The sequence below is a fragment of the Haemorhous mexicanus genome, chromosome 5, assembly GCF_027477595.1.
Source record: "Haemorhous mexicanus isolate bHaeMex1 chromosome 5, bHaeMex1.pri, whole genome shotgun sequence".
Lineage (NCBI taxonomy): Eukaryota > Metazoa > Chordata > Aves > Passeriformes > Fringillidae > Haemorhous > Haemorhous mexicanus.
Window position 1 is genome coordinate 25,484,585 of NC_082345.1, and position 17,840 is coordinate 25,502,424.

The window sequence follows — 17,840 nt, forward strand, 5'->3', positions numbered from 1 at the left end:
CCCTTCACTCTCGTCCTCATAAAAGACACAGGCAACTGGTTTAGAGCCTGAAATAACACCTCACAGGGGACTCGTGAAGATCAGCAAGTTAATCTTTGCTCAGAGCTTCGCAAGTGCATGGCACCAGCAGTGCCAAACCACAGGGGCAAGGGGGACACAGAGAGGACCTGACTCTGGTGCTGGTTGCCCATCTTCTCCCACTGACCCCAGCATCAGCAGACTCTGCCTGACCTCATGCCCCAAGAGCCCCAAGCCTCCCAGAGCCACAGACTTCATTTTCCTCTGGCATGCCTCAGGAAAAACCACCTACCACCACAACCACGACCTCTCCCCAGCGTGTGTATTCTGGCACCCCTTTCCTATGGCATCTACTAATGGTGGCTGCATAACAGGATCCAGGACGATGCAGTTTAAATGAGCACTGCTGTGGCTACCCAAAGCCTCCATCTTCCCCCTGCCAGAGTCTGAACCTACTCTGAGCCCCATGTCAGGGTGAGAACCCCACCTCGCAGGGGCACTGTCCCCCTTTCTCCCAGCAGCATGGCTGGGCTCAGTTTCCTTGCTGCCCCCCAGGAGGGTGAGGTAGCTGGCTTGTCACGTCATGCTATCCAGGGCATGGAGGGATGCAAAGCTCCAGGGACCCCAGCCAGACACAATTCAAAACTCAAGTGAGCTTTTCCCTGGAGAAAGTACCCTGACCAGCATCAGTTCTGGGGAGAGCAAGGGAAAAAAACCTGAAAACCAGGGGCCAAGTAGAAAAGGGAGGGGACTTAGTCACGGCACACTTAGCCTGTCCTCTCCCCACACTTTTTGCTGCCCTACAAGAGCAACAGCAGTGCTCCCTCCTTCCCCTGGAGGTCGGGGCAGTTGGGTCTCACCTAAAGGAGGAGAAAAATATCCCATTGTGCTTCACCCACACCTTCCCAGTAACACACAAGCCCACAGCCTGCCACCCATTCCCATTATGAATGGTATTTAATTCTCCTTTACAGGCAGTTTGCCAATGAAAAGCTCCATTAATAATTTACAAGCAATAAAGAGTACAGCTCCTATAAAAAGAGGGTTTGTTGCAACCTGAATGTCACTCCAACCGCAATGGGTCACAGGTGTATGAGCCATGCTCCCTGTGCCTTGGGGCCAGAGGCGAGGTAGATGGGAAGAGAGAACTCGGAGCACATGGTGCCACCGGGCGGGGGAGATGGTGGTGACAGGAGAAGAGCTGAAGAGCTTGAAATCTGTGTGAGAAATGCTCCTTGGCAGCCTGATCCCACACAGTTCCCCTACGTTCCCTGTCTGTCAATCTGACCACGTAGGAGGGCAGCCCAAGGTGACAGGGAACAGCCCACAGGGGTGGTTTCCACCATGATGGTGGAAGATGCCTTTCCCATGAAATACAGAAAGCTCAGACAGGGGAGGCACTGTTATCTGTTACTTCCTGGCTCTTGGTGGCCCTGGAAGGGATGAGAAAGGCTACCCTGGGGGGCCTTAGCTACCAGCATCCCCTCAGGGAGGAAGAACACACTACCTGGAGGGGCTTGGGGAGGCAGGGACCTCTGAGAGCAGCTCTTGGGGACAGTAGGTGGCAGGAGCCATTCTGCTACCCCCCGACTCAGTCCTCGCCCTCCTCAATCCACAGCGGGCGGGTTTGCTCCTGGAAGATGCAGCCACGAACCACCTTGGGAAGCTCCTGGGCGTGGCTCCAGGCGTGGGGCTCCACTCGGGCCCAGGAGCAGGGCAGGGTGTGGAGAGCCCGCTCCACAGCACGGCACACCTTCAGCACCTCCGAGTCCCGCTGGCCCGCCTTCCCCAGCAAGCTTCTACGGAAAACAAGGACAAATGTCACCCTTGGCATAAAGAGGTGGCGTGGCGAAACCACCCAGGAATGCGCTCGCGCTATAGGAAGGAATTTCTCCCCTCACAGCACCGAGCCCAGCATGCACATCCAGTGCTCTCGCCTGATCCTTGTTCTGTCTCCGAACAGAGAGCAGGGATTCTCTCTCCTCCCGTGACACCCTCCATCCATGCCACGCTCTTTCCTCACCTGAGTCCTCTAACGTTCTTCTCAGTGACCTCAACATGGATAACGATGGGGTATATTTCACTTTTAATTAGATCCCTCACACCCTCAACTCCCAGCTCTAGCAGGCAGTGTTTATTCTGGAAAGGAAATTGAATAGATTTACTGATTTAAATGGAGAAAAAATAACCCCAGCCCCTGACAGTTACATTAAATCAAACCCCATACTGTGAAATATCATTGCTTTTCCAATACTAATTCCATTAAAAGTGAGATTTATGGACAGTTCCAACAGAAAAGGGGAGAATTAAAGAGCAGGGTCACCCACTCCATCACTGCCAATCCAACCCAAGAGCTCACTGGACCTCTCTCTCAGCCACAGCTCATCTTCACATCCTCTTTGTCATCGCTGTCACCCACACCCTCACATTTCTGCCCTGAGCAGAGCTGTTGCCACCTTGGTGAACATGAGGAATGTGAGAGCAGGGAGGTCACTTTTGAGTATGGCATGTCCCACAGCTTCCCCCACAAATCCCCATTTCCCATTTATTTTATCTGAGCTCATCAGAGACTCAGAGAAATGTCCATATCTGCTGCTCCACAACTCCACAGCACCTTGACCTGAAACACTCTCCAAATTACACAACCCCCAAGCAAGCAGCTCCTTTTCTATCACCACACCACTCTCCCTCTTCCCCCAGTCAGCTGTCCCGTCCTCTCCTCCAATCTGAATGAACTGCCTCATCCTGGCCCTTTCTCCCCACACCAAAAGCCTCAGCACCTTCTCCACTGCCTCCCGGATCATGTGGATTCGTCTGCTCTCCCTCTGGTCCTGGAGGGCAGTTCTAGGCACAGGGTGCTCCTGAGCATGGGTTGTGCTGGGATCCCCTCCTGCCAGCTTCTCTGCAAGCCAAGAGGAAATAGGGAGATGTCAGCCCCTTCTCCCTCCTGCACGGACTTTCTACCTCAGATCCCACATGTCGGCTGCTGCACTGATGCTTATCAAGTTCAGTGTTTACAGATTCTGGAGAGCAAGACTAATTATACAGCATCACACTTTGGGCATGGATCTCCTGCAGTTTTCTGGGAGGCAACAAGCAAGATATCACAGCTGAAGACACCTTGCATGGCAAGAGCAGCATCTTGTGTTGTACCACAGCAGCCTAAGCTAGCTCACAGACATTATCCACCCACTGCTACACTGTCCCAACCCCTCCCTAACAGAACATGGCAGAATAACCACCATCCTGCCAGATGGATTTTCTGCAGGGTTTGAGTGCTACACAGCTCCTGTAAGTGAGCACCACGGCTTGGGAAGCAAGAGGAGTGGGTGTATGCTGGGAGAGTGGGAGGAAAATCGGGATGAGCTGAACCTCCTCTTGCTGGTGGCAGCCTGCTCAGAGGCAGGACAGCATGCAGCAGCCAGCACCAGGAAGGCAGCAGAGAGGTGATGCTGGGACAGAGAACTGGGGACAGAGCTGGATGCAGCATGGTCAAAGCAAGGAGAGCCAGGTGCCCCTGGTAACTCCCAAAGGAGGATAACACAAAACACACACCCCAGACCTGGCTTGGGAGCCATAGGCCCTGCACTCCAGTGTGGCTGAGGCAGGAGCCAGGCTTTACCTGACCACCATGCTGCTCTAGGCAGCTGCCCACACTGCCACGGAAACATGAGGAGGCATCATAAAAAGACTTTCAGGAGCTGATTGTCCCTAAGATGGAAATAAAGTAATATTTTTAGCAGAAGGCATGTTTGGAACTGGGTGCAGAGCATGTTCCAGTTATCCCACGTTCCAGGCTGGCTGGGCATCCTCTGCCTAGTGACACAGTATTTCCCAGGCAGACCTGGATCCTGCAAAGCCATGTTTCCTTTGCAGGCAGCAGACTCTCCTGGAAGATCGAAAGAAAATACAGGCAGCAAACAAAAGAGAAATGGCTTGGGGCTCATGGATTATTTTCCTTCCCTTGCAGCTGGCAAAACTAGCAGGGGACAATGGAGTTTTTGCCCTCAGTGTAAGTTCCCAATCACAGTAAAAGCTTGGAAGCAGGTCCCCCATGCAGTGTGAGGGGAACCCTGCAGAGGGCTCAGCAGGACAGGATATATGGCCAAGTCACTCAGCTGAGAAGCCCAGCAGCCATAATTTTCAGAGTCATCCTTCAGCAAACCAGAGATTTTTCACTACCTCCATCATTACCCCGCAAACAAATAAACCAACTCATTTTTCAGTCCTGCAGTTGGCAAAGGGAGAACTCTAAACACCGGGGAAAGAGAGCAGTGGAGAAGTTATGAGGAAGGAGGAAAGAGGGAGTTGTCCTCTCTGAACATTCCCTATGGGAGAAATGCCCTTTCCCCAGCAGCCTCTTCAGCCGTGTGTCAGCATCACATCTCCTGGCAAAAGAGGGGGATAACAGCTCTAAGTTTGGATCCTCCCATTTTTGGGCAGGAAGAGCTGGCATGAAGTCAACCTGCAGATCCCACATCAGCCAGGGTTTTCATCTCTGGGAAGAGCCACCCAGAGCAGCAAGGCAATGCTACACCATCACCCACTCAAGGGAAAAGATCCCCATGCCTCACGTGACCAGAAGGGAGAGCTGGCTTCCCAGTGGGCCAAAGGGATAGGACACAGTTAAAAACAGCAGGGAACATCTTGCAGACACTCAGCCCAAAAAAGTGAGCTGTCAACAGGTATTATGAGGGAAGACCAAGAGATTCCCACACGTACCCTCTGAAGAGAGATCTCATGGGCTTTCCAAGACTCCCATGAGACCATAACTCAAACTTCCAAGAAAAGAGCAGCTCTTCACTGAAATGGACTGAGCAACCACGTGTTGCTGCCTACCTGCTGGGCACACATGGAAGTCCAGGCGAGAGGTGGGCAGGTCCAGCAGGTTCCTGATGAGCCGTGGTGCAATGCAGCTTGGCAAGAGCACCACAGGACGGGCTGTCTTGACCACCACAGGGCGCACCAGGCTGTAAGGCTTCAAGTTCGTGTCTGGGTCTGGAAGACAGCATTGAAGCAGAGAAAGTCAAAGGTGAGAACACAGGAGACCAGGACAGCCTATACACCATCCCATCGTTCTGTACCACCTTCTCACCCTGAATCACAGAGGCACCTACCAAACCATTATATGACCCAGGAGAGACCCTACCCTGGTTACAACAATCACTCATGGACAGATACCCTGGATGTAGACCCCCTGCCTGTTTTCTGGGACTCCCTTGAGTTACACAGCAGTTTATTCTCCATAAGAAGCTGGATGGCCAGGGGACAACTGGGTCTCCAAGGGTGACAGGGCAGGCACAGGGCTAACAGCTCACCTGAGCAGGGGTCCAGCCACAGCTTCTGGGGAGGCTGTTCTGGGCTCCTCTGTGGTTTGGATTTCACCAAGCGCAGTTGACTCAAGGCCCGTTTCTTTAGCTGAGGAGAAAGTGAGGGCAATTAGGCTGAGAGCAGTGCCCTTTTCACACACATGAAGAACTGGCTGCAGAACATCCTCTAGCAAAAAGGATGGAGCACCCTTACAAAAAGCAATGGACTAGGACTGCCATCCATTAGGTTCAGTCTGGGAAGTGGGGAAGTGGTAGAAAAGCAGCCACAGAGCAGTAACACTGCGTGGCCTAAAAGCTTTGTTTGCTAACCCATCTGCCACCTCTGTACAAGTTGGTTTACCAACACAGTGGGGCAGATTGTCTCTGAGGTGGTGAGATGACCATGGGCACATGCCACGGCTCTCATCACCTGCTTCTTTGGCTTACGGTATTTCTGTGGCCTCTCTGCTGCCCAGGCATCTGGTGCTTCTCCTGGATCTTCAAAAGCTGATGAGCCCTGAAAACACAGAGAGCTTGCACTCAAGCAACTCCAGAAGCCCCAGGGGCCATAGCGTGCTGGGAACCTCTTCACCAATCCCACAGACCTGCTGAAGCATAGGCATATCAAAGCCCTCACTCAACCTCCCAGTCCCTCCAGGGCTCCCAAACACTACCACACTGGTCCTTGAACAAGACTTAGTCATCACCACCAAGAGGCCAGTCTGCGGCTCCAGGACCGCTAGGGGACGGCCAGCACAGACAAGGGGCAGGTAGCCCCTGCCTCCCTCCTCGTGCTGGTTACCTGCTGTAGTTGGGCACCGTGCCCTTGTCCAGGTCCCGCAGGGTCAAGGGGTCGACGCGCGAGCAGTACCACTCCAGGCGGCCCCTGTGCATGGTGTCCGTGACATGCAGGATCTCCCGACACCTCACGCACAGCGCGTACGGGTCTGACGGCTCCAGGAGCGACACGTTGGTGCGCACGTAGAACGAGTCTCCAGAAAACTTCTTCCCTTCCTCCAGGGCTGCCCGCAGAGGCTGGTATCCTGGAGCACAGAACGCAGGTCATCACAGGTGGGGACACAGTAGACAACAGTCACCAATAAGAAAGCCAAGTCCCCAGCATAGTTGTGACGCTCTAGATTGGGGTTGGGGTGCAGAGGAGGCAAACAGACAGAAGGTCTGTACCTCTGTCCTGTAACTCAGAGGATGCACAAGTCACACCAGAGAGGGAAAGCTACTGGAGCTATGGCCAACCCCTGTGTCTGACATGGTGGCCTAGGACCAAAGAGGAGAGGAGAGAGAATAACTGAGATTAATCTCCAGGTTTGAGTGGAGGGTCTAGAAAGGGAGGCAGAGAGCTCAGGTTCGAAGGTGACCTAGCTGATAGCACCTTACCTTCTAGGTCAAGCTGAAAGATGAGACTAGACGGCTCATCCCAGTGCAGCAGGCTCAGGTAGGCAACCTCCCGTGTGCAGTTCTCCAGGGAAAGCACCTCTTCCTTCAGCGATGGCACCCTCAGCTAGCAAGGACCCGATGCCATTAGACCTAAGGGCTGGAAGAGCAGGTACCCCCCAGGCTCCCTCACCCATCAGGGTTACACAAAAGGTTTTACAGAGTGAGGCAGATCTGGGAAAAACTGTATCTGAAGACAAGGCATCCTCAGTCTGCCTCTGGCTCCCTCCTCTGCCTCTGAAATACCTGCTGCCAGCCATCACCCAGTCTGGATAGTGGGCTGTTGTGAAAAGAAAAGTGTGTGTGCATGAACATGTGTGGGAGCAGGAGCACTGGCTTGTTTTCAGTTACAGGTGGGATATTAATTCAAGTAGTGCAGCTGTATTTCAAGTGGTGTCCTTCTTGGCAAAACAAAAATGCCCTTCCCTCCTTCCAGGAGCTTTCTTCAGAGCAATTATTCTCTGTAACTCAGGAGGGTCACAAAGGCCTGAGAAATCTTGCTCCAGCATTGATTGGTTTGCAATGGGCATGTGCAGGATGCAGGATGCTAACTGCTCTGAAAAGGCACAAGGTGACAGACACAAAGGTGAGGGACACGAAGCTGTACTGGCATCTTAATTGTGTGACTCATTTTTGTTTCTCCCTTCCCACAGCTCAAGGAAGGGTTTCAGAAGGTCATGGCATTTTTACATGCTCAGGTACACTCAAGTACTGTGAGACCTGGGTGGGTGTTTGTGCTGTGTAAAGCTCTAGACAGGGAGCAGCCCCAGAAAATAAGAGAAATGGAGGTGGACTTCAAGCTGGGGAGAGGTCATCTTGCACTGGGGATCACTCTGCACTCCTTGCATCATCGCAGGTGCTTTGCAAACCCACAAAAGGAGCCCATTCCCAGACTCACCTCAAGGAGCCGGCACCCTTCCCTGAGTCCTGCTTTTTCAACCCGTGAGCCCGGCTTGACCCACTGGACATAAATTCCTGTCCTGTTCCCTCCAAGGATGGAGATGTCTGCTCCAAGCCTCTTCTCCTGGGGTGAGGGGTGGCTGGGATGACCCACACTAGTGAGCTGTACCACCAGTGACCTGGCAAGGAGAAATGCCAAGTCTGGCAACTGAGGTTTACTGCCTTTTCTAAGAGCCAGTCCCCAATGCCTTGTGTCCAGCTACAGCAGCATGGAGCTCGTGACTCATCAGGGCACACAGAGCTGACAAAGCCACACAGACCCTTCTATCCCACCAGCCCCACCACCAAAGCTAAGCTGGCCTCCCACAGTCCTTCCCTAGCTAGACACTTGCATGTCCAGCCCAGAGAAAGGTCTCCACCCCTGCCATAACAATAAGATGGTGCAAAAAATTGAAGTCCTGCTAGAAGCCAGAACTATAAGATCTTCATTTCTCTCCTCTCCCACTAGCAAGAAAGGGCCTGCAACTGCAAGGGAGGGGCAGAAAGGAAGGTCTCCCAAGCGTGGTCCCTGGCACCACAAAATGTCCCCTTCAAGCACCACCACAGAGTGCCCAGCTCAGAGAGCAGCAGTCACCTCCTGGTGACCTCCTTGTGGCTGGAAAGCGTGGACAAGCAGATCTCCGACTTCACCCTGGTGTAGGTGCTGCTGGAAGAAGAGGAGAAGGCCCCCAGCAAGGTGCCAGGAAAACTGCTGCCTAGGAAAGAGCAAAAGGGAGAGGGGAGCACTTTACCTGTGCTAATGCTACAGGGAGCTCGTGTTCTGGGGGTGGCAAGTGTCTGCCATCCTCTCCTGACCATTTTCTAGCATCTGACTGGGAAACTGAGGCTGCAGGGAGGTTTAAAATGGTCACCCTCAATAAAAGGGTTTCCCGTGTTTCCTGAGAACAAGAAAATCTTCGTTCCCTTCATCAGCATTTTGGTCAGAAGGCAGCAGCAGCCAGGGCTACCTGGACGTGCCTGGAGATCAGCCACCAGCACCCACCACAGGACCTGCCAGCACCAAGATGCAGGATGTTCCTCTTAACTCCAGGAGACTTACAACCCATCACAGAGGTAGTAGCAAGTGAAGGCAGCATCCAGTAACACCTCGGGGCAAAATTATTTCTCTCTTCTATTACTTATTCTCCTCAACAGCTCTCCATGAGCCAAACAGAGCTGATGCAAATAGCTACCTGCTCTGCAGGGAAAAAGCCAGCTTTTCCAGCTGCTGTGCCTGACAAGGCACGGGGGGATACGAGGTCCCATAGTACCATGCTACAGGTTCAGTGCCCTTGCAACGAGCTGCACAAACCAGAGGTGTGAGGGAGGGTCAGTTGTCCAACCCCTCTCCCCACAGCATCTACTCCAAAAGGTGGAGTGGTGGAGTGGAGGTAGGTGCCTGTTGGGGAAAGTCTTGTACCTGTTCCATCTTCAATGCTGCTAAAGGAGCCACATGATAAGCTAAAAAGGAGACACAAAATGGATCTGTAAGGTAGCAGCTTTTCCAAAGCCTGTTTTCATCTCATTCTCAATCTCACCTCCACAGACTTCCCCACCACCCCCAAACACCCCTGGAGCCACCACACAACTTCCAGACAGCCTTTCCACTCAGTTCCCACTCCATGTTCTCTCCTAACCCCATCAGGCATCTCTTCCTCCCACAGAGGAGCCAAGCAGCCCTCAGCAATCACCTTTTGTGGGGCATGCACTTCTCCTCCCGCTGCCGACGGAGGATGGAGCCAATGCAGGGAGGGAAGGGGAAGGTGGAAAGGCGGTTGATATCCTTCTCGCTGTCGGGAGTCTCATCCTTGGGCAGAGTGAGAGATATGCTTGCTAACACCCAGTACCACTTCTCCCCTCCCTTCAGGCCAAGGGAGCAAACGGCTCCTTGGCTACCACAACCCTCTTTAGGATAATCCACATCCCTCCAAACTCCCAGGGGCACCTTGTTTTCCCAAGCAGATAGCTCAGCTAGAGATCCATGACACTGCATCCCCATCTTTTTGCAAAGCACAAGCTGTGGGAGCAGTAGCAGATGAACAGACCATCCAACCCTTGTCCTTATGTTCCTGGTTTAGCACCACACAGCCAGAGGTGTGAATAAGTGTGAGTAACCTGTAGGACTGCCCGTTTCAGGGTGCTCTGGCATGACAGTTCAAGGAGTCAAAGGATAGAACCCAACTCCCCTAAAAACAACACAGCGCTGATATAGGGTTCAAAAGAGTCTGGATTTCTCCTCCAGCATGCATACATTAAACAGCATTTTAGGGAGGATAGCATCTTACATGAGGCTGTTGGTTTCTAGGGTGTCATATGGAATGAAGGGTTTTCACACACTTTAGGGCAGCATTGGCCAGTTTGTTAGAGACCGAGAGCTTTGCATCTGAGATCTGCTCACGCCTTACACACCACCCCACACCAAGTCACAACCTCACAATAAAGCCACTCCAATGCCTGTGTGCCCTTCCTGAGCAGTGTCTCCACTCACCTCAGCTGAGGGCCAGCCTCACGTGGTCAAGCACTCACCATGCTCCGAATGGCTGAATCCCCTGGGAATGGGGTAACAGAAGTCCCCAGGGTATCCATGAGTCCATTTGCAGGGTTGTCTATGAGGCTCCAGGTGCTGCTGAGGTTGGAGCAGAGGGAGTAGGAAGAGCTGCACATCTGGGAAAGAAGGGACTCCATCATCCCATTTGCATCCTCCAGAAACCAGTCCTGACCCCTCTGCCTTCCCTCTTTCCCTTTCCTTCTAGCCACCCTCACCTTGCTGAGGCTACGGCTGCCTTGGCAGCGCTGCAGCTGTGCCTCCAGCGTGCTGTTCAGCCCTTCTGCCTGGCTCAGCTTGCTTAGGAGCTCATCCCGCTCTTCCTCCAGGGCCCGCACTCGTTTGCGGTACTGGTCCTTCTCAATCAGGCTCTGGGAGTACTGCAGCTGCACCCCATCACGGCTCTGGATGGCCTGCAAGGAGCCAGAGAGCGAAAAAAGGCACAGAACTGCACTGCTGATCCACACCTCCCACCCTGGCGTGGCTGCAAGAGATCCACTGGAGAAGGAGAGGTATCCAGGGGCCTGTTCTTGCTGGGCAGTCAAAAGCAATTTACCTGGTCCCGCTCTTTTTCGATCTCCTCCAGCTGCAGCAGCACTGTGTTCATACGATGCTTGTAGAGATCACAGTCCTTCTGCAGCGTTCTGTATTTCAGCTGCAGATCTTCCACCTCCTGGAGGTACTGGTAACAGCAAGCAATGAGCATTAGCTTTCCTGAAAGCAACTGCCTTACAGCATCCCTCCCCTCTCTTCCAGGCCCTGCTTGGTGTGCAGGGACAGAGGCAGTGATGAATGCCCTACCTTATCCCTCAGCTCTTCAGCCCACTGCAGCTCATTCTGCAGGGAGTTGAGTTTCTGACAGAGATCCTGCCGGTCGTCTTGGGCTTCTTTCCAATCATGCTCCAGGATGTCCAGGAGGATCTGCTCAGAGCCTGGCACTGAGCCCTCACCAGGTGTCTAAGAGTCAAGAGGGCACTGTCACTGCACCACAAGCACCAAGGGAGCAACCGAGCAGGGCAGTGACTGGCAGATTGGCACAACTGCCATCATCATGCAGCATCAATCTGCTGTGCACTCTAAGACACAGAGTCACACTTGTGAGCCCAACCAAGAATTACAGAGCTGGAAAAAAGCACCCAATACAACACATCACTACCTGGATGCAATGGCAGCCACCACTATGCAGGGAAGCAATATGCTCGGAGGATGGGACAGGCCAGCCCAAACCAACAATTTCCCCATCTTTCCAGGGGCCATGTAAACATCACTGGAGATGGCTCAGGAAAGGAGGTGACCTGGAGCCTGCCCTGCCCTGGCAGGTACCTGCAGCATGCTCTGAAGCTCCTGCAGTGATGCCGTGAGCCGCTGGTTCTCAGCCCACAGCTCAGACACAGTGTCAGGGTGGCCCCGTTCCTCTGCCTCTCGCTGGGGCACTGCCGACGCCTGTTTCCGCAGCAGGCTGCACTCCTCCTCCAGGCTGGAGACTTTGCATTTCAGCTGGTCCACCTGCAACCCAGGGAAGAAACAGTCTGACACACATGGCCCTGCACCTCTGCCTTACTAGGAGAGCGAAGCAGAGAAGGTGCTGAGAAGAAAACAGGTCTGGAGGCGACTAAGGCACAGGGGGCAACCACAGGCAACCATGTGAAGGAGTATCCTACTGCTGGGCCAAGGTTAGCAGCACAGCTGCACTCAAAAGCTTCGCCCTCAGGGAAAGGAGGAAGATGCTCTTGCCTAATCATATTCAGGATCATCTCTTGGTGTAACAACTTTCTTGCTACCCTGGGGCATCCACAGTGCAGCTGCCTTGACCATGGGTGGACAGGGGACCTCTGGTGCACTGCCAGGGCCAGCAGCTGTGAGTATCTCAAAGACTCCTAGAACAGCTGAGAAACAAACTCACAGCAGCGAAATCCACTGGAGGCTACTCAGTGTGGGAGGCCACCTCTAGCCTGGGAGGTGTTTGAGATTCAAGCTGCTGGAGGCTGCAGAGTACTACAGGGCAGTACTACAGTACTACAGGGGCATCATCATTCCCTGGCCTGGTCCCACATTCCTCCACCAACAGGAGACAGCAGAGGTCCGTGACTTTTAAGAATAAGAAAAGTCCTCCCAGACCTGTAATGACTGATAAGACTGAACAGAGAACCAATTTCACAGGTAAGTAAGGCTTTGAGAAGAAATAGGACAGGAGAAGCCTATTAAAGCCATCAAGAAGCACTGCCAAAATTGCCAATTTTGGGATTCAGGAACTGAATTACTTCTGTGAATGTGCTCAAAAAACCTACAATGACTTTTGGGGACCAGACACTTCTGGACCCAAGAGTCAGGAGGGGAAGGAAAGCTGAGACGCTGCTTCCAAGGGGATTTCTTCAGCCCACAGTTACCTTCAAGTGATTAATCCCCTGCTCAGGGGAGGCCCAGAGGAGCTGGCATTGGCAGGAATACCAGAAAAAAAGGTAGGGGAGGATCCTATCACTGGCAGAACAGAATGAGGTATGAAAGGAAATCACAAGGCTCTGTGAGAGGTCCAGGGCCAGACTGGTAGGGGGAATGCCAGGAGGCAGCAGAGCACTTAAAAATATGGGTTATTAATAGGTTCAAGGTAGGGCTGTCCTTGCCCAGCCAGGAAATGGGTGCATGTTTGCAGGAGGTGAGAGCCTGGCAGCTGGAGTGCAGTGTCATAAATTCCTGCAGCTATGCAGGGCATGAGTCTTACAGATGTCATGAGAGGAGGCGGTGGGGAGTGGCAGGGGGAATGGAGTCTGGGCCAAAAGGCTCCTAAGCTCAGCAAGGCAGGCTGGGTAGCTCCAGGCAGCACACATACACACCCAGTGTGGGTGGCTGCACAGCCACTGGCCTGACTAGGAAGAGGAAAATGCAAACCCTTGAAGGGGAAAAAGTAAATACAGACACACAGCTTGACAGCGTGAAGCTGCCTGCTGCCTGCCTGTGCTGCCCAGAGAGCAGTGCAGGCAGCACAGGGCAGCAAGCACAGGCAGGAGCACACAGGGCATCTCGTGGTGCCAGCAGCCAGCCTGAGTATCCAGGGATGCCAGGGAAGGCAACAGCCCTGGTTCTGGCTCCTCTAGAGATATAACTCCAACTACACCAGTTGGCAGGAGCTGGTGATGTATCTCCAGCTGCCCCCGGGCAGTGGCAAGCCTCCTGCACTGTGCCCATGCCTCAGCCTCTCTGCAGGGCACATTTCCACCAAGAGCAGGGCAGGATCCCCATCAAGCATCCTGTGTGCCATCAGCTCCTTCATGCTCACAAGCCACCACATGTGGACATCCATGTGCATCCTTCTGGGCCATCAGAGCCCCACCACATCCCGCTGCCCACCCTGTGCTCCCCAGGATCCCACCAGCAGCTGCAGGTCCCTGCTCCGCAGCACAGCCACGTTCTTCTCCTCGCAGAGCTGCGCATAGCGCATGGCCATCATGTAGTTCTCGTCCTTCAGTCTCAGCAGCTCCATGCTGTTGGAATCCCACTCCTCTCTCAGCCGCTGGCAGCGCTCCTGTACCTTCAGGAGCTCCTTCAGCTGCTGCTCCAGCCGGACCTGCTCTTGCTCCAACGCCTGGTTTTTCACCTGGAGCTGGTGTTCCTTCAGTAGGTGCTCTTTCCGTTGAGCCCTCACCTTCTTCACCTCCATCATCAGGAACTGAGTTAGTCCCTCAGGGCCTTCCTCATCTGGGGAGAGACAAAGGAGAACCTGTTCCTGATTGCTGAAACAGGGGTAACCCCAAGAAACAGATTTGCCCAATGCTCTGTTTTCCACCAAGAGGTGACAAGTTCTCCTGAGAGTTTGCAGCCCTTGCTGTCCCAGGCTTATGGCACCAGTCTGTCACACCTGTATACGTGGCCCCCTCCCTGCCAGTTCCAGAGTATAGAACTGTCAGGATTCCTCACACACCGCCAGCATGAACCCGATTTTTAAGCAGACACGTGAACTTGCACAAAATTTTCTGGCCCTTCCCATGCAAGCAGCAGCTGAAGGGAGAACAGAGCACCTGCTCCTACCCAGGATCATAGAGCAGCGCTGGGCTGGCTCCCTCCCCGTGAGCCTTGTGTAGTGCTCTGGGTAGTAAAACTCCAAGGATTCCAGGAAGGCTTCGTAGCCTCGCTTTCCACGACGCCGAAGGATGTCCATCAGGTAACCTGGAAGAACAGACAAAGAGCTAGGATGAATTCCCTGCAAAACAGCAAACACTGTGTATCCTCACTTCATGATATGAAAATAGCATCGCCATCAGTTCTACTTCCATCCACAAAAATGGGAGTGCCTAGAGGAGAGAGACTGAGGTGAGAGCACTGCCCTCTTCTGTGTGCATGCAGGGGGAGGCCCTGGGTACAGAGCACCTCAGAGAACAACAAAGCCAAGGGAGCAGCACAGCGTGTGCAGCATCCACTCTGTGTCAAAACCATGTTATCCCCCCAAACCCGGCCCATCCAAGTGCAAGTTTGTGTCTTCTCCCACCTGTCTGGTTGCTCTTGCAAGGGAATCGGCAGGAGTTCAGCACCTCCTCCTCATCCTGCTCGTCTATGACGCGGCACTGGCGCAGGTACGGGGTCAGCTTGGCCGGGTTCAGTGAGCGGGTCAGCTGGTGTCGGGCACTCTCAATCTTCTCCCAGAGGGTGTCTTCCTCCTCCTCCCGATCCGAGAGGCTGCTGGCTTGGAGAGGTGCATTCTCCACAGCTGGAAGGATAAAAGGAAAGGAGAAAATGATGAGGAATGATGGAGAAGCACAGGTAGAAGGCAAAAGTAGGCATGGGACAACGTGAGTCAAGGTACGATCCTGCAAATGATCCATTTGTCCAATCTTGCAAATGGGACTCAGATACATTAGGAAATATTTTACATTCAAATGGGTTCAGAGGCATCTTAAGTGTCCACCTAGAGCCTTCGATACGTAGAAGGCAAGTGATGCGTAAGGGAGTTAGAAGCCTATATATTAGGAAGTCTAGAGATGATATAATCCTTCTCTCTCAAATATTCTTAAATCCCCCCAACCACCACACACCTTCCCTTTTGTCCCATCCCTGAGAATGAGAAATTCTCAGGACCAAGAATTTTTGCAGCCTGGGACATGCTGTCTCATCCTTGGGGCTGGAAAGTATCCAGCAAATGAATCTCTGGCACCGTGCACCAAGTATTGGTGACCAAACAAGTTCTCAAGGGCACCATCCCAGAGAGAAGCTTGGCTACAGGTACTGGAATCAGCAGGGAATCACATGAGCATATCTTTGTTCTATCTTCCACACAGCTGTACGGAGCCCTGAAAATATGTAGGAACAAGGCAAGCACTCTGCCAACCAAATAAAGCAAGAGAGAACCCCTCAAGTGAATGGGCCAAAACCTGTCAGAGCCATGGTGAACCTGCTCCATTAAGTCCTACAGGCTGTGATGGAGCAGGTATGTGCAATGTGCTCACTCCAGCTATGGATCAACTCAAACAGTGTTATCTGTTTTCACTCTAGAAATGAAGTCTGCATCACAAGCCAACACAAATCCTTTCAGCTGTCAAGGCAAAGCACAGCAAAGATCTCCTGAGACTTAGAAGCCATTTCTCCTCCGATGTGTGCACAGTTACCTGCTGCTGTGGTGCTGGTATTAAGTCCAGCTTTGGTAGCCAAGGCACACAAACATCCCCAGGGGCAGGGCAGAGGTTCACATTCCATGGGGAAAGGAAATGTCCTAGTCTTTTTCCTTTTCTTTGGAAATTTGAGGGTGGAGTTCTGTTTGTTGGTTTAATTTTTTGGTTTGTTTTTTTTTTAACTTGTGGTGCAAATCATGGCATGCTTTTTCAGACTGACAGCCAGCATAAGGAGGATGGCTAAGAGAGCTGTGCAGAAGTGAATCCTCCAGATATAAACACAGGAGGCTTGGTGTCCGATGGGTGGAAGATAGCAGGAACAGAGAACTGCTGACACCACAAAAGATTCCCAAGTGTCTCATTTTCTGCACCAAAGAGTTTAGGAGCCTAAACACACATACAGATATGGATTGTTCTGTGTCGAATAAAACCAGTGTTTCTTGCAGAAACTGAACTCTCATTTGAGGCTCTTGCCACATAGATGCAAGTATGCCGGAGGGGGACGCAGCAGCAGGTCACAGAAGTTGATATGTTTCAAACTCTACAGCAGATTTGTCCCTTTAAGTCAAACTCTTTCTCCAAGAAACTCAAGCCGGCTGTACAAGCCGCGACCAGCTTCTCGGCAGGCGGGCTCCGCAGAGATGGAAAGGGAGAGGGAGGGAGAGAACGAGAGGGGAGGGGTGGGCAGAAGGTTCCAGAGCCGCCAGCCCCGCTCCCGCTCCTGCCCGGGGTGCCCCCCTCCCGCGGCGGGCGGAGGGAGCGCTTCCCTTTCGCCGGTCTGAAGGCGCTCTTCGAGAAATGCCGAGCCGGAGGCCATTCCTGAGGAGGGGCTGGCGAAGAGGATAAGAAGCGCAGATATCCCCCACCACCACCACCGCTCCCGAGCCGGTGCGAAACTCACGTCCCGGGGCGATGCCGACGAGCTCCGCCGCCCACGCGGCACAGGGACCCGGCGGGGCTCGCCGCCCCCAGGACCCCGTTCCCGGCCGGGGCTCGCCCTTACCGGCCATCCCCGCTCCGCTCCGCGCTGCTGCCTCGCCGCCCCGGCAGGTGTGTCTGAAGCGCCCTGCCCACCCCCCGCACTTTCCCAGCCTCCCTCCCTCCCTGTCCTTCCCTCCCTCCCTCTCCTTCCCTCCCTCGTCCAGCCGGCTGGAGAGAAGCCGGCACCCCCGGGCTATGCAGAGCTTAGCTCTCCCCTCCTCCGGGGGTCGCGGGGCACTCACCGGCGGGGCGGGGGCGGATCCCCCTCGGCCACTCCCGGTTCCTGAGAGCCGCCGGCTGCTCCTCACCTGGGCGAGCCAGGGAAGGGGTTTTCTCTGCCTGTGTCCCGTCCTAACCCCCCTCGGTCCCCAGCCCTGGGACAGAGCTGCTCCCCGGAAGGATGTGGCTCGCCAGCCACTTCTCTTCTGAAACGCACCCGACAGACCGGCGGGGGAAGGGGGTGCCCGCCTTGTCCAGGACCCTGCCCGGGCAGGATGGGGGTCTCCTCAGCAAGGCACAGCCCCCCCCCCCCCCCCCCCCCCCCCCCCGCTCTTTCACAAAGAAGACATTCATAAGGAGAGGATTCCTTTGGTTCCGGGGCTGCAGAAATTTTAGCCAGGCCACCCAAGCTGTAGGCCTGGTTCTGGATTGGAGGGGGGATCCAAGCAAGGGGGAAAAGTTGAAAGTGTTGGAAAGATGCCTGATTCAGGCCAAGAAGAGATCCCACAGGCTAGATTTTGGCCCCAGTCCTCAGCCGTGTCCGTGGGTGGGACTGGGTGTGGAGACACCCCAGGGCAGTCTGATGGAGATGTACTCCAGGGCATGCAGGGGCTTGCAACCTGGGCCTGGCACAGTGGATGCTGGGAAGCCCTCCTCTGATCCAAGTGGCCACAGCAATCCCAGGAGTGAGCTGTGTGTCCACACAGCATCCCAAAGAGTTTGCACAGAGTACACCTGCCATGTACTCAGTTGCCCAAATCTGTGCATACCACTGGAGAA

At 53.9% G+C, this 17,840-nt stretch overlaps 1 protein-coding gene across 5 annotated transcripts; it reads right to left on the minus strand.

Moving 5' to 3' along the window:
- Positions 1-956: 956 nt before the first annotated feature.
- CARD10 (caspase recruitment domain family member 10) lies at positions 957-17,224 on the minus strand. 5 transcript variants are annotated; one of them, XM_059846380.1, is made up of 21 exons: positions 17,084-17,224; positions 14,744-14,962; positions 14,287-14,424; positions 13,631-13,956; positions 11,587-11,769; positions 11,065-11,220; positions 10,820-10,945; positions 10,482-10,676; positions 10,245-10,382; positions 9,410-9,525; positions 9,139-9,179; positions 8,314-8,434; positions 7,678-7,858; positions 6,723-6,846; positions 6,130-6,370; positions 5,775-5,844; positions 5,337-5,436; positions 4,858-5,016; positions 2,799-2,920; positions 2,042-2,157; positions 957-1,817 (listed from the first exon to the last, which is right to left on the minus strand). In XM_059846380.1, exons 3-21 carry the CDS (start codon positions 14,414-14,416, stop codon positions 1,610-1,612), a joined length of 2,853 nt encoding a protein of 950 aa, XP_059702363.1. In that variant the 5' UTR covers positions 14,417-14,424; positions 14,744-14,962; positions 17,084-17,224; the 3' UTR covers positions 957-1,609. The 5 variants fall into 5 exon arrangements, with proteins under 5 accessions (XP_059702363.1, XP_059702361.1, XP_059702359.1 ...); XM_059846378.1 differs by lacking the exon at positions 17,084-17,224 and adding an exon at positions 16,864-16,925; XM_059846376.1 differs by lacking the exon at positions 17,084-17,224 and adding an exon at positions 16,762-16,918.
- Positions 17,225-17,840: the final 616 nt, after the last annotated feature.